At 41.3% G+C, this 14,613-nt stretch overlaps 1 protein-coding gene across 1 annotated transcript; it reads left to right on the plus strand.

Moving 5' to 3' along the window:
- The first annotated feature begins 288 nt into the window (after positions 1-288).
- Positions 289-5,134, plus strand: LOC132973849 (beta-1,3-galactosyl-O-glycosyl-glycoprotein beta-1,6-N-acetylglucosaminyltransferase 4-like). The gene is made up of 3 exons (XM_061037477.1): positions 289-449; positions 1,527-1,596; positions 1,735-5,134. The coding sequence occupies exon 3, from the start codon at positions 1,736-1,738 to the stop codon at positions 3,023-3,025; it is 1,290 nt and encodes a 429-aa protein (XP_060893460.1). The 5' UTR covers positions 289-449; positions 1,527-1,596; position 1,735; the 3' UTR covers positions 3,026-5,134.
- Positions 5,135-14,613: the final 9,479 nt, after the last annotated feature.

Below are 14,613 nucleotides of genomic sequence, written 5' to 3' on the forward strand. Positions count from 1 at the left end.
CTCGCTGTCAATCAATGACAACAAGTGAGCTGCAGAGTGTCTCTGGATGATTTACATTTTTACAGTGTGTACACAACTTCATGAGGTGGACACGGAGTTCAATAAAGTGTATTGATGCATGTCTGCTTTGGGCTTCCGTACATATTGCATAAATGAATACATTATTTAGTTATAAAGTGATATAATGTAGAGTGGCAGTTTATATGGTGTCACTCTGAGTTATCGTCCTGTGTTTCTCTGGTTTGAGCAGAGCAGGTAAATCATTAGTGTGTCTGTGCTGAATGTATCGTGTAGCGGTGATGTGCTGCTGATGTGACCGGGCAGGGGGCGGACTGAGCCGGGACTCTGCCCCCGGACACTCCCCTCAGTCCGCGGAGGACCCCCGGACACACGGAGCGGACCGAGGTGCGCTCGCCTCCGTTAAAGACGCACTTTTCTTTACGCATGTGGTAAGTTTACAGCTTCCTTTACTTTCTCGTGTGTTTTCAGATAAAGAAGTTTCAAGTTAATGAGAGACAAAAAAGAGAGTATTTCAAGGCAGACCGTCTGCTCCGCACTGTACCGCCTCATGTGACTTCTCTCAGGGAGAAAGGGACATTATACAGACTGCTGCGTTTTAAAGAAAGGCAAAACAATACATCCGTTTTATATCCTCAATGTGAAAGTTTCGCATTTCAAATTTGACTCAAGTCATGTTGCGAAGTGTTAGCAACACAATACTGATGGTAAAAGAGTAAAAGTATTTATTCAGAATGGCTCGTCTTAAAATAAAACTATATTCCTGGTTTACGACCAGTGATGCATTCACGTGTTAATCACTTACATAAAGCAGCTCATATAAGGGTGTCGAAACTTTCGACACTTTTCCGAGTTTTTTTTTTTAATGATACAATCTTTGTTATATTGAAGATCAATAGTATCGAAACTAGCCCATTAAAAACATCATCTATTTCATAAGACAGGGTTGTAGGAGGGGAATGAATCCATCAAAATTTGCAAGCCAACTCCTACACAAACTGCCTAAATTGCACAAAAACATTGGCAACGTTTCCTTATGAAACTTGCCAGTGTTTTTGTGCAGTTTAGACAGTGTGCAGGAGTTTGCCATTAATTGTTCATAATTGAATGCAAGAAATGATCCAACATTGGGTGTCTATGACTTCTATTATTAGTTTTACCACAAGTTCTGGTGGCGTTCTAGTTGGCAGTGCCTACATATCCCAGGATCCATTGCGGACAAACTCATGCAAATTATTATTGTGGACAAAAACACTGATACTGAAACATTGCAAATTTGATTGCCTAGGACTTCTATTTTTATTGCCAAAGTATCAAAACTGCTAACAGTTTCAATCCATTTTCACATGTATCATGTTAAGGTTAACAACTCTATACAAGACATGGTTTACCAGTTGTGCTGATCTTGTTAAATTAGGCAAACATCTATCAGATTATTGTTTGGTATCTTTATTTCTCTTCTGTTTCGTTTCACACTAAGTGATAAAATGTTTGTCTTTATGTTAAAGGTTCTTCAGTGGATCTGTTGGAGATGTTTGCATGGCAGGAGAGCCGCTCATGACATCTTTAGAGAGCAAGGTGATCAATTTAATTGATCTAATGAATAGAATTTCATGCACTTTAAATGTATCAGAATCATTTGAAAATGATAAATCAACCTCAGGTCCCTTCATAATAAAGCCCCCATCCTCTTCTTCTTCATCCTTTTCCCCCCAGAATGAAAATAAGATGTGGTCACCACATCCATAGGTTGAGACACAGGTGTTTCCTGTTCTCTCTGTCTCTGCTCGCTGTCTGTCTGCTCAAACTGGTCTACATCAAAGTCACCGTGAGGGACAGCGTCTACATCGAGCCGTATGGGATCACCAGCAGTAAAGCCAGGAACCACCTCCACAGGTACGACATTAACTGCACGGCCGTCTACGAGCTGGACCCGGTGGAGATCGGGAAAGCTCTGCAGATAAAACGCAAAGTGATCGTGGAGCTGGACGACGAGAGCATCGTGAGTCTGACTGCGGACTGTCAGACGTTTGTCAGAGCGAGGAGTTACAACGATGTTCCTGTGTCTGAGGCGGAGCGGGGCTTCCCATTGGCTTACTCTCTGGTGGTTCATAAAAACGCCCCCATGGTGGAACGGATCCTTCACGCCATTTACGCCCCTCACAACATCTACTGCATCCACTATGACCAGAAGTCGTCTCCAGCGTTTGTGAAGGCTGTCAAAAACCTTGCTCAGTGCATGCCAAACGTCTTTATCGCCTCTAAGCTGGAGTCTGTGGAATATGCTCATATCAGCAGGCTCAATGCCGACCTCAACTGCATCTCTGATCTGCTGAGGTCAGAGGTCAGGTGGAGATATGTCATCAATCTGTGTGGTCAGGACTTCCCTCTGAAGTCAAACTACGAGCTGGTGGCGGAGCTAAAACAGCTGAACGGCAGCAATATGCTGGAGTCGAGTCGGCCCAGCGAGCTGAAGAAACAACGCTTCAGCTTCAAACATGAGCTGAGAAATGTGCCGTACGAGTACCGACGCATTCCTGTCAAAACCACCGCCGCCAAACAGGCTCCACCCCACGGGATCGAGGTGTTCATCGGCAGCGCATACTTTGTCCTGTCCAGGGACTTTGTGGATCATATCAGCAGCAGCGTCGTGGTGAAGGACTTCCTGTCGTGGTCGGCTGACACGTACTCGCCAGATGAACACTTCTGGGCCACCCTGGTCCGGATTCCCGGGCTGCCTGGACACGTTCCCAGGTCAGAGGCGGACATCACAGACCTCAGGAGTAAAACACGACTCGTAAAGTGGAACTATTTAGAGGGGAATCTTTACCCAGCATGCACCGGGACACACATGAGGAGTGTTTGCATCTATGGAGCAGCTGAACTTCGCTGGCTGCTCAACTTCGGACACTGGTTCGCTAACAAGTTCGACCCTAAAGTGGACCCGGTCCTGATCAAGTGTTTGGAGGAGAAGCTGATGGAGAAACGTCAGAGTGTGAAAACATGAAACTGAAGGAACTAGAGGAGTAAAAATATTTATTTTGTTTTGAAATAAAGGTGCTAATGTGATGAGAAACATCTGCTGAGTAATGTCTGAGACCTGATTCACTGAGAATGGATTGTGGTCGCTAATATCTCCTAAAGTTGCTCATCATTTACTCTCCTTGTCTAATTCACAAAGCATATAGCTCTTATAATATTCAGACACAAACACTCTCAGCATGAGAGTGCTCAAGTATATTGAGTGACCAGACTCTAAAGATGTAATATGATGAGTTTCACAGTTTTAACACAAAGCTTCCTCCCTGAATGGAGCAAGAATGGACAACTAAAAAAGCACACACTCACATCATCGTCATGGTAACGGCTCTCAACACATGAGGATGAAGTGTTGAGCCGCTGACAGCCCACACTATTAATAATAGTAAGGTGAAAGTAATTTTACAGACTTAACTTACAGATCATTTATTTGAAGTCAAACAGAGGTGTCAATGTTTTCCTGATCATTGGAACGTTTAAGCGTGACATCTCTTATAAGTACTGCTGCACAGTTACCACCAACTTTCAACAGACGGTCATTTTCCGTGCGTGACTGTTAGCACTTTTTTTTTTAATTAGACAGTTGTTGATTTGATGCTGCGTAGAAAGGGGCAAATGTTAAATCCGTCATAGTTTGTCAAAATATGCAAAAACAGCACACGCGCTCAGAGACGCTGTTTGCTCGTCATCACAGTTAGGGGAATGTTTAACCCTGAGTGTGTGTTTTGTGAATGAAACAGTGTCCTCTTGGCTCTTTTTCACAGGTTTCACTGACACTCAAAACGCACAATCCTTTTGTGAATCAATCAATTCATGTTTTTTAAGTCTAACTATTTCACTTGTGTTCAACATGGAAATATTTTTCAATGAAAAATGATAAAGAAGACGTGTGGGTCATAAAACGTGTGTTGTCGACCATTTGAACCACATGCATCATTTGACTAAAGGAGTCATTTAATTTGTTCTAAAGGAAGAATGTGCAACATTTTACACATACAGTACCAGTCAGATGTTTGGACACACCTAATTGAAATGCATGTTATTATCTTCTGGACATTTTGATCTAAAGTCTTATGCTTAGGTGAAGTGGATGCCTAACTTCACTTAAAATGTGGAAAATAGCAAAAATAAGAGAAACCCTTCTGTTAGTAGGTGTGCCCTAGATACAGCTAGTATACTGTACTGTTGATAATACTGTTACTGTTGTGTGTCCAAACTTTTGATTGGTAGTGTAAATAAACGTAAATATCACTCAGAGTCATGACTGAGTAAGAAGTGCATGTCCTGCTGGTTGTGTTGTTGTCAGAGCCGTGTTTACATCATGTTTACATGGACAGGACGTCTGGCTCCTCCCCTTGTGTATAAAGCTGTTTTAGTCAAGGACCAGAAAATAGAAGAATAACATACTCACTGTTCATTTGGATGTCACATGAAGTTTTTAGATCACAGTCATTCAGTGTAAATTTACATGCAATGTGAAGCTAAAAGCTAACTAAAGAGCGCTAACATTAGCCTGCTAACACATCAATGCAGGACACAGGCAAATGCTGCTCGAGCAAAGGACAATTTTGTCCGCCTCAAGCTCAGCGCCTGACTCGGATGAAGGTGTGTCGCTGGAGGTGAGCGGAGGTTTCATTATTGCGGAGGTGTTGCATAACAGCAGTTTGTTTTGGTTTCATGCTGGGGCTCAAAGACGACATCTACTGGATCAAAAAGTTGCACATTCTTCCTTTAAAGCAACATTTCAAATATGTTGTTTTTTAAGATTTGTTTTTACAGTGTGGTGCTATGAAGGGATTCTCTCTTTATGATACTTTTTTTATTTAGTTTAAATCACTGTGAGTCAACAACTGTTACTAACACCTAGCAGAAGTAAACGTGTCTTTGTTCTGTAAGTTTACCAAGAAACTCCATCCTAATAACATCAACATGTACTGTGACATTCATAAACAAGTCTGTTTTTTGTTGTTGAATGGTTTTAGACACTCCTCCATCACTCAGTGCAGAAACGCCAAAGACTCATGTTGTTCTCATGTGTTCTGGAAAATTAAAGGGAATTTTCACCACGTTTTAATAATGAGGTTGTCGTGTCAGTGTTGATGGTAAATTAATGACTTTTCGTTACTATTGATTTTTTTTTTTTTTTAAAACATCACACAGTGACTTATGATGTATGACAGAGTATTAGGGCCTCATTAAAGGAAAAAATATAACTCTATTAACAAGATGCTTCATGCTAATAATAACTTTGTTCTTGTATATGTATGACTTTAATCACAAAATCTCTAATTAATTTTCCCCTCAGTGTGGCCCTAATACTCCTTCATAGTCTTACAAACATACTTGCAGAGGAAAGTTAAATGTGGAGGGACATGTTTGCACTCTTACCCTCTGATATTTTGCACATCTCTCTCTCGATCAGTTCTGCCCTGTGAGGTATGAAAAGTGTTTTTTTTTAATCCCGGCCCCTGTGTTCATTTTCTTTTTGTTCTCTGAATTCTCACACACTGTTTATCTGTCCACAGCACACAGGAGACAATCAGAGGAGAGTATTTTAAGGTGCTGTTCAGCCCTGTGAACATCAGGTGACTCCCATCAGTGATCCAGCCCACGTTTATTTCTAACAGCACACACACAGGGACGCATGATGGATCACAAGATCGCCACAAGAACAGAGATTTTGTGATTTCTGCAGACTTCAGGAAGGGAGAGAGAGGTACTGTAGAAATCAAAGACACTGTATTTATTCAGAGACGGGATGCAGAATCAGCAAAAGAGGTTCTGCTGTCCGGTTTCTGAAAACATAAGAGTCATTGAACTTTCCATACCATGCGTGATTGTTTCAAACCAACATTAGAATCTGTTTTGCTGTGGACTGTACCCACTTGAGGGGCCGTATCTTTTATTAAATGAGTGCTTTGGTTAGTGGATAGAGTGTGGCATCAATCTGCGCATGTGATTGTGACTGGCTCTAAATGTAATTGCCATGCAATATATCAGCGTCAGTTGGCCTGGGCATACTTTGTCTTCTTTTCTGTACAACAGAAGGCGATTGAGACGTGTCCATATAAATACAGTCAGAGGGTGAACTAACATAGTTTGAGCTTCAAGTGTGACATCAGAGGTGAATGACGCATATATCTTTATTTAAAAAAAAAAAAAAATTTGGGCCTTTAATTGAGAGACAGGACATTGGACAGAGTCGGAAATCAGGGAGAGAGAGAGTGGGGAATGACATGCGGGAAAGGAGAAACAGGTGGGACTCGAACCCGGGCTGCCCACTTGGAGTACCAAAGCCTCCACACATGGGGGGGGGGCCCGCACTAACCACCAGCGCCCCAGTAAAGTTATCTTTCTAACGTTAATTTTATCAATGTATTGTTACTATGTTGTTTTTATCTCTGCCTTGTAAAATGATCTTGAGTGCTTTGAAAGGCACCTTTAAATAAAATGTATCATTATTATTATAAGAGGTGAATGGCTGATGGAGCTCATGGTGTAGCACTCAGGTTTAGATGATAACTCGTTCTTAACCTTTCTATCTGGTTATTTGTTTTATTATTTTATCCTCTCTTTATACCAGCCAGGCTTGAAACCTCAGCTCAACAGCTCCACAAATCCTCCAAACTGGTCCTCTAGTTTAATCAGCACCTCCTCGGAAACAGTTTGAACACACTCTGAATATTATTACCTTCATGAAGGGGAGATTTATTGAGCTGGCTTCAGACTTGGCTCCTCAGAGTGCTGAGCGAGCAGGACTCATGTAAAGTATATCAGAGAGCTGAGAGCTGCAGGGCCGACATAACTCAGAGAGCCGAGGCTCCGACTCACATTCAAGTCGCTCCAAACTGTTGTTGTCACAAGATGTGGAAGTTTTAAGAAACTCGGACACAAATGATGTAGAAGAGGGATAACTAGAGTTGTCATGATACCAGAATTATAAACTTCAATATGACAAGTTAAATCAAACGATATTGATACCTGTTTTAATACCAAGGAAACAAAATAAAAGTCATAAGCACCCAATATTTGATCATTTCTTCTATTTAATTGCCAAAGAATGCCGGCAAACTCCTAAATGTTGTCTAAATTTGACAAAAATGCTGGCAACGTTTCTGTACAGAAACCTTACAGATGTTTTCTGATGGATTCATGCCTCTCCTAATCACCTGTCATATGAAACAGATGTAGTTTTGGTACTTTTTGATACTATTGATCATTTAAATAACAGACATTGTATTGTTTGAAAGCACATGGTAACAGAAAGATAGGAGTATCGAACATTTTGACAACCTGAGGGAAACCAGATCGGCCTTTAGTTATTCTTGGACGCTAGGATGTTCCAGAAACAATGTTGAGATGTTTTAGTTCAAATATGAAGCCAGATGAGAGTCTCCCTCCAGATGTTCTGCTTCTTTCTTGATGACTTTTATCTGCAGCATTAAAGTGATGTTGAGTTGATGATCTCAGGCTGAAATGGGATCGTGTAAAGCGGTAACAGGTTGTGGTGCTGTAACAGCAGCAGATGGTTTCATGTTTCTGTATGCTGCACACGGCTGTGAACTCGACACGTCTTTTATCAGCTGTTAGGAGCTCTCTGACTCCTTCAATACCTTTATTATGGTAGAAATAGAAAATAAGCTCTACCATTGAGAAGTGTCTTCCTTCAAGAGTCAAACAATGTTGCAATTTATGTGTTTTTCTTATCTGGACAAAAGAGCTACTGGTCCTGATCAGTACGCAAAACTGTTGTGTTATTTTCACTAAGACTTTCCAAATAGAGAGCAGACATGATCAGAAATAAACCTCATTATTTAAGAGGATTGAATGGCTTGCTAAACCTGCGCATATGAATCATTAAGAAACCCCTTTATTCACAAAACACACACAAAGGGTTAAATGCATCTTTCTTTGCGCTGCAGGGCGGATAGCATCTCTAAATGGATCTTAATGCAGTCATTTTGGTGGAAAAAAATTGCAAAAAGCTTCTCATTCACAAACACCGGCACTAACAGCCGCATGCAATTAAAGGAGAAAAAAACATCTATTGAGAGTTGCTGGTAACTGCACCGCAGTATTTATGAGATGTCACGCTCAAACTTTCCAGTGATCGGGAAAACAATTCCACCTCTGTATGACTTAAAAATGAATGATCTGTAAATATGACTTTGCCATTACCGTGATGACTTTGTTTTATATGACAAATCTCCCATGATGCACCATTATTGGAGCCATTCTTCGTGAATCAGGTCAGTTACTTTTCCAACCAGAAACGGCTGTGCAATATCTTTTTTATGTTGTTGTGTGACTTTGGTGTTATTTAATGGTTAGCTTAGATCCAATACAATATCTGTAGAACACAAAATAAACAAACAACAACAAGTGATTAAGGCAGCGTTAGATCATCAAATCCTGTGTTCTGAGAGGTAAAATTACTGTTTTAATCTTCATTTTCAAAACTTTTTGTACCTATTTAGACTAAAACATTTGAAGAAATAGGGGCCGGGTTTTAAAATAATTGACTTGCCCTTTAATGCTTCAGTATAACCGAGTGTTTTTGGTGGTTGTAAGTAGCTCAGGGCTCATGTTGGTGGATCAAATGTTCTTTTTTCACATTAGGGATTAGTGGAGTGGACAGGAGGCCTCACTGTCGGGCCTCCTCTTCTCCTCTCCTCTGCTCCTTACAATAAACTCAATTCATGGCAGCTCCGCGGTGCACAGGGGTTGGAGAGGACAGGTGAAATTTGAATACCAAACCTGTGCCCCCTCCAACGTGTGCGTCTATCTGCAGGTATACAATGAACAATAAGCATCTTTCTCCCTCTCTCCGTGCTCTGGTATTTTGAACTGAGTCCAAGCTGAGCTGTTTCTTTCTCTCCTTCCTCTGGCTCATTAAAACCTCTTTCACAAAAGAGCTGCTGTGTCATCCTCTGAGTCTGTAAAATAATGACTCCGTTTCTGTAAAAGTTTTTACCTCACCTCTTAGTACTCGCTGTGCGGTCTAATTTAATTTCTGAAATTTTTTAAAGCCTTTTTTTGGCTTAAAAAAAAAAAAGCAAGACAAACCACCCCCGCTGTAAGTAATTACATTACAGCACGCTGTTCAGAGATTGGTTGCTGTGAAAGAGGGAATGATTGATCAAACACCCAATGGACTTTGGCCAGAGTCAGAGCAGATGGCTGATGGTTATTTATTTCCGCTGCTGATAAAATGTGAGTAATCGTGTATTAAATGTTCACAATTCCTCCAAATGTAATTATTAAACACATCAAGTTAACTAACTCAGACACAGAATAACACTCCCATTCCCAATATGATGCAAATAAAATAGTCCCTAAACTGAAAACTTGTGTTGTATTTAAATTCTTCTGAGTTCTGACAGAAAAACTAAACCATGGTCAAACTGAACTATTGGAGTACTTCTCTATTTTTCAGAGATCACAGTGAGCGCTAACAATGACGTCATCCAAATTCTTTTACAGGTCTGTTGAAATCATGTGGGTCAGTTTACACTGTGTGATTTCAGTACAGTGCTCTGTGGCTTGATGGTCGATCACAGCCTGATCATCTACTCCTGATCGGCTGGAGGATATTGTGGCATGAAAACTCACATAGTGAGGGCAGAGCCACGTGTTGTGTTACGTTCCCCCAGATGGCTAGGGGATGAGGGGAGTAACAATAAATTAAATGTGCAACACAAAACAAGCTTCTTCTAAAAAACACAAAACAAAAAGAGAAGCCAATTCAAAACTAACACTCGAGATATGAACAATAAGGTCTTAATCTGAACACAAAGCTTCCACAGAAGGATCACACTAAAGTTCTCGTCAAAGACACACCCAGTCCAACCACCCACTGGCAGCCTCCTCTCCTGCTCTTTATAGTTTGCCCCTGATTAGTAATTAGCCACAGGTGATGCTGGGCACTCTGAGGCTGAGGAGCAACACCTGGGGAGCACACACAGGAGAGAGAGAGAGAAAACAAACAAAACTACGGCACGTAACAGTTGTCATTAGGTATTTCCTGGTTTGAATACCCGCTCTGACCGTTCTTTTTTGTGTTGGTTCTCTCCATGTACTCCAGCTTCCTCCAAGCACATGCTCCAAGATTAATTGGTGACTTTAATTGCACATAGGTCTGAGTGTGAGCGGGAATGTTGCCTCTAAGTGCCAGCCCTGTGATTGGCTGGTGACCAGTCCAGTGTTTAACCCCACCTCCGGCTTAATGACAGCTGGGATTGGCTCCAGCCTCCTGTGACCCTGAACATGATAAGTGTTATGGGTGAATGGTGAACTCTCTTCAATGCAACGAAGCAATTTTAACCTATTTTGTTGCCTGTGTCCCACTGCACAGTAACACAATCATTTTTGTTATTTGCCTTTGGCAACTGTTGAAGATGCAGTCTGTATAAATAAAAGACCGTAATGTCCATAAACATAGTCTTGAAAAAACAAAAACAAGTGAATGTAAATGATCTTTTGGACTGTGAACTCAGTTTGAAAATTAAAAATTGAGAACTATGAACATGAACTGGTTTACTTTAATCTATGAACTGAACATTGAGCTACCTCTTTTTAAGTTAGAACTGGCACAACACTGTTGACTCCCTATTACATTTTCATATTCTGCAGTATGAATATTTAGTTCTTGGAGAGCACACAGCTCAACCTTCACAGAGTCCAGGTCTGATCGGGGGGCCTCTCAGCCTGCTGTCATCAGCCCGACCCAGTTCCTGTGGTGACGCCTCGGACCTGGATGGACCAGAAATACCTCTGAGTGAACAACCCGTCTTTGTTACTGGAGTAAACAACGAACAGGACTAAGAGTGCAGGTATGAGTGGGAGGTGGGAGCTAAATAAATAAATCCTTCCCCTTTTGCTTGTTTATCTTTGTTTATTTAAGATCGGGCTCGCCTCAGAAACTCGCCAACCTGAAACTGAGTCACACAAAATGAAAAAGAAAAAACTTTCAGGAGGTTTGTGGAAATCTCCTGCATGTTGGCAGCTTTCCCTCCTAGCAAATACTTTGAGCATTATGCAGAGGTGAACAGAATGTGTTTATGATCCTTGAGAACAGTTTCTTTCCTTAATTGTCCGTCCTCTCTTTCTGCATCATGCTGCGAACATTCCTGTTTACTTTGTTTTAATGAGACTCTCATCTCAATGCAAATAAATGTCTGCTGAGTACACAACCAGAACAACAAACAACCAACTGTTGGATAAACGGAAACATCGGCCAAAATAAACACCCAGAGTTATTCTGTATATCTGCTTCACACTTTTAAACATTTATTTAGGTCATGTCTTTGTAGGTTCTTAGTCATCAGGTCATGGTAAATTCCAAGCTTGATCCAAAGGCAATTGGACTTGGTTCATTTGGATAATATCAGCAAGCTGCAGAAACACGACAGCTCTTTCACTGACTGTGAGACACTCACTTGTTGCTCATTCTTCCTCATAGATATGGACCTCATGTTTTCAGTAGCATGAAAAGCCAGCTTTATAACTGATGGATGGTGAAAAAAAACACCCATGGAGCGCAGCTTTCTCTGTATAAAGGCTGCCTTGTGTGAGCAGACAGCCGCTGGTTCCAACTAACACCTCACTACATGAGGTAATCACCCTGAATAACAGAGAGCACTGTATGTGATAACTGCTCTCACACACTGCTGCACGGCTGCTCAGCAGAGACACTTACAGAAGACACAAATGACATATTCAAGTCAACAGAACTTAGTTATTTTAAGATGGGTTAAGAAAACTGCTTTTAAAAATGGTGAAACAAAAGAATATTGATGCAAAAGGTTTTGAAATTCAATGTCAAGATGAAAATCACTGATTCAATATCATGATCACAATAAAAAGTCAACTGGTTCGTTAATGAAGCCAATGCTTTTGTCCAAATTCGGGCTGTTCCTTAAAGAAGGAATGAGGGACATTTTCACATAAATACAGCAGAAATCAATATGTAAATGTCAATCAATGTGAAGCTACGAGCTAACTAAAGAGCGCTAACATCAGCCAGCTAACACAACAATGCAGGCTACAGGCAAATGCAGCTCGAGGACAATTTTGTCAGAGGCTTGGAGGGCGAGTTAAGGAAAGTGGCGGCCATCCAATCAAAAAGGATGGGTCAATTATGCTGCAGTTTGGGAAGTGAAGGGCAAGAAAGTCATCATCATCTAAGCATTGGTGAGTGCTAGGCCTACTTAGCTAACATTAGCTAGTTACTGTTCACGATGGTAGGATCACAAGCTGTCACTGCCAGTCAGTGTTTTGGGAAATCTCCTCTTTCTGAGTTTTCGTCTTTTAATTAAATTCTGTAAAAGTACAACCCAGGCTTGTCTCTTTCAAGGTAAGTGTGTCACATTGATCAGCAACAGCCTTTCACTTAAAAAAATCAAACTGATTAAAACATATAGATTGCAACTGAGACCAATAACTCCTTGGTACTGTGCAGCAGTAAGAAGCCATTCTGACCTGCCAGTCGGGCAGTTCCTCAACTGAGGCAAATCTCATGTCATTATTTGAATCAACACATTTATTGTGTTTTAGGATTTTTAGTGTTCAGCCAGACCGTGTGGTCTCATGATTGAATTGTTTAAGGTGTGTGTGTTCAGTGGTTAAAAAGGTCAACAATTGGTTAAAGCTGTCCTAATGTCTATGGTCTACCACGTTTTTAAAATGAGTTAAGATATTATATTGTCTAGTGTGTAGCCAGGCTAGTTGGTTTCACAAATGCACTTCTGAAACTTTCTAGATAATAATCAAAAGATCTTTCTCAAGAGGTAGGACATGAAGCAAGACTCTTTAACTGCTTCTCTAAATCTAAAAAAAAGATGTAAAATATTACATTTTTGTCTGTGAGGAGAACTGTTTTTTTTCTGTTTGACTAATTCTTCCTGTTTTTGTCTCCATGAAGATGTTTGATAATGGCTTAATAAATGTTTGTTGTTCTGTTTTTTATTTGCCCAGCCTTAATAAACTTTAATTTCAATGAAAAAAAAAAAAAAAACCTGGATGTCCATCCTTACCCTTTCACTCTGCTTGCCATCCACAAGTGTAACAATCAGTTTTTAAAGAAAAGACCCAAAAGCATTTAGAGGGCGATCAGATGAGTGAAGATGTCAAATAAGCTTTGCAGCCTGAACTGAGGGAATATAGTGCCCTCTGGTGGGAAAATAAATGAGCTGCATGAATTAGACAGCCCCAATTTCCAATAAACTTCAGTTTAAATGTTATTGATGATTAATTCATTGGTAGGTATGAGACTTTCAGGGGAGAAAAATTAAATAAGGATTCCCTCAGTGCTCCGTCTGCACCCACCCCCTCCCCTCGGTGCTCACTCAAAAGCCACGCCCCTCACTTACATGCACAAGCACCATTGGTCCAGAAGCGGAGCTCAGCTCATGCTTTGAGTGTGGGCTCGTGCATGCATGGGGTAGAGAACGAGCGGGGACACAGGGAGGCGTGATTGGCTCATCAGATTGGTACCTCGTGGCAGACACTGGTGGAAGTTTTTACAGGCTTACAACTGCTGCAGATGACGGATTTTCTTCGTTCCTTTTTCAGAGCACATGATATTAATCTTAAACCTAAAGACAATTTCAACCAAAATCTTAAAAAGTCTATCTGTAGAAAATTACCAACCCTGCCTTTAAGGGGAAAAATCTGAGATTTCGAGATTAAAGTCCTAAATACACGAGAGTAAAGTCGTAAATTTATTAGAATGAAGTCGTAAATTAATGAAAATTAAGTCATAAGAGAAGAAAGACAGAAATTTACAAGAAGTCATACGTTTACAAAAATCTGTAAATGTTGTTTCTGTGTCTACTTTGGACTATTTCCTGTCCCGCAAGGGCTCTGGACTGTCCGATTTATTTCAGCACAGTATGGACAACTCAGCCTAGTGTGAGTGCGCCCTTAAGGCCCTGACACACCAAGCAGACGGCAAAGAACTAGTAGCGACGAAGGCCGACTGTCAGTGGCGATTTCAGAGTCTGGTGGGGCCCTATGCAAAAATCCTCTCTCCTAAAGATGGTAAAGACACATAATTTCACTTCTTTTCAGGGTGCTCTGTGGGAACAGGGGCCAGACAGCACTCTGCGGGAACAGGAAGCAGACCTTAAGGCACAGGGTGGCTGGCTACAAAAGGAAATACGAAAGACTAGTCTCAGAAATAAAACTGTAGGGCTACAAGGCAACAGGTAAAGAGAGAGATTACCCAAAAAAAACAAAATCTGCAGAGAAAAGACAGAAAAGACATAGGGGGAGGTAGTAGCTCAGTCTGTAGGGACCTGGGTTGGGAACCGGAGTGTCACCGGTTCAAGTCCCGGTGCTGACCAAACATGGAAGTTGGTCTGGTAGCTGGAGAGGTGCCAGGTCGCTTCCTGAGCACTGCCGAAGTGCCCTTGAGCAAGGCACCAAACCCCCTACCCACCACCAGCTCAGGAGCGCCTGCCGGGGGCCGCTCCGTCACTCTGACATCTCTCCATTAGTGCATGTTTGTGCATGTGTGTATATTTCAGCCTATGTATGTTGCATGATTACAGAGTT

Source organism: Labrus mixtus, chromosome 5 (assembly GCF_963584025.1).
Source record: "Labrus mixtus chromosome 5, fLabMix1.1, whole genome shotgun sequence".
Classification (NCBI taxonomy): domain Eukaryota; kingdom Metazoa; phylum Chordata; class Actinopteri; order Labriformes; family Labridae; genus Labrus; species Labrus mixtus.

Coding starts and splice junctions, on each gene's coding strand:
- LOC132973849 (XM_061037477.1), top strand. CDS start 1,736: ATGAAAATAAGATGTGGTCACCACATCCATAGGTTGAGACACAGGTGT.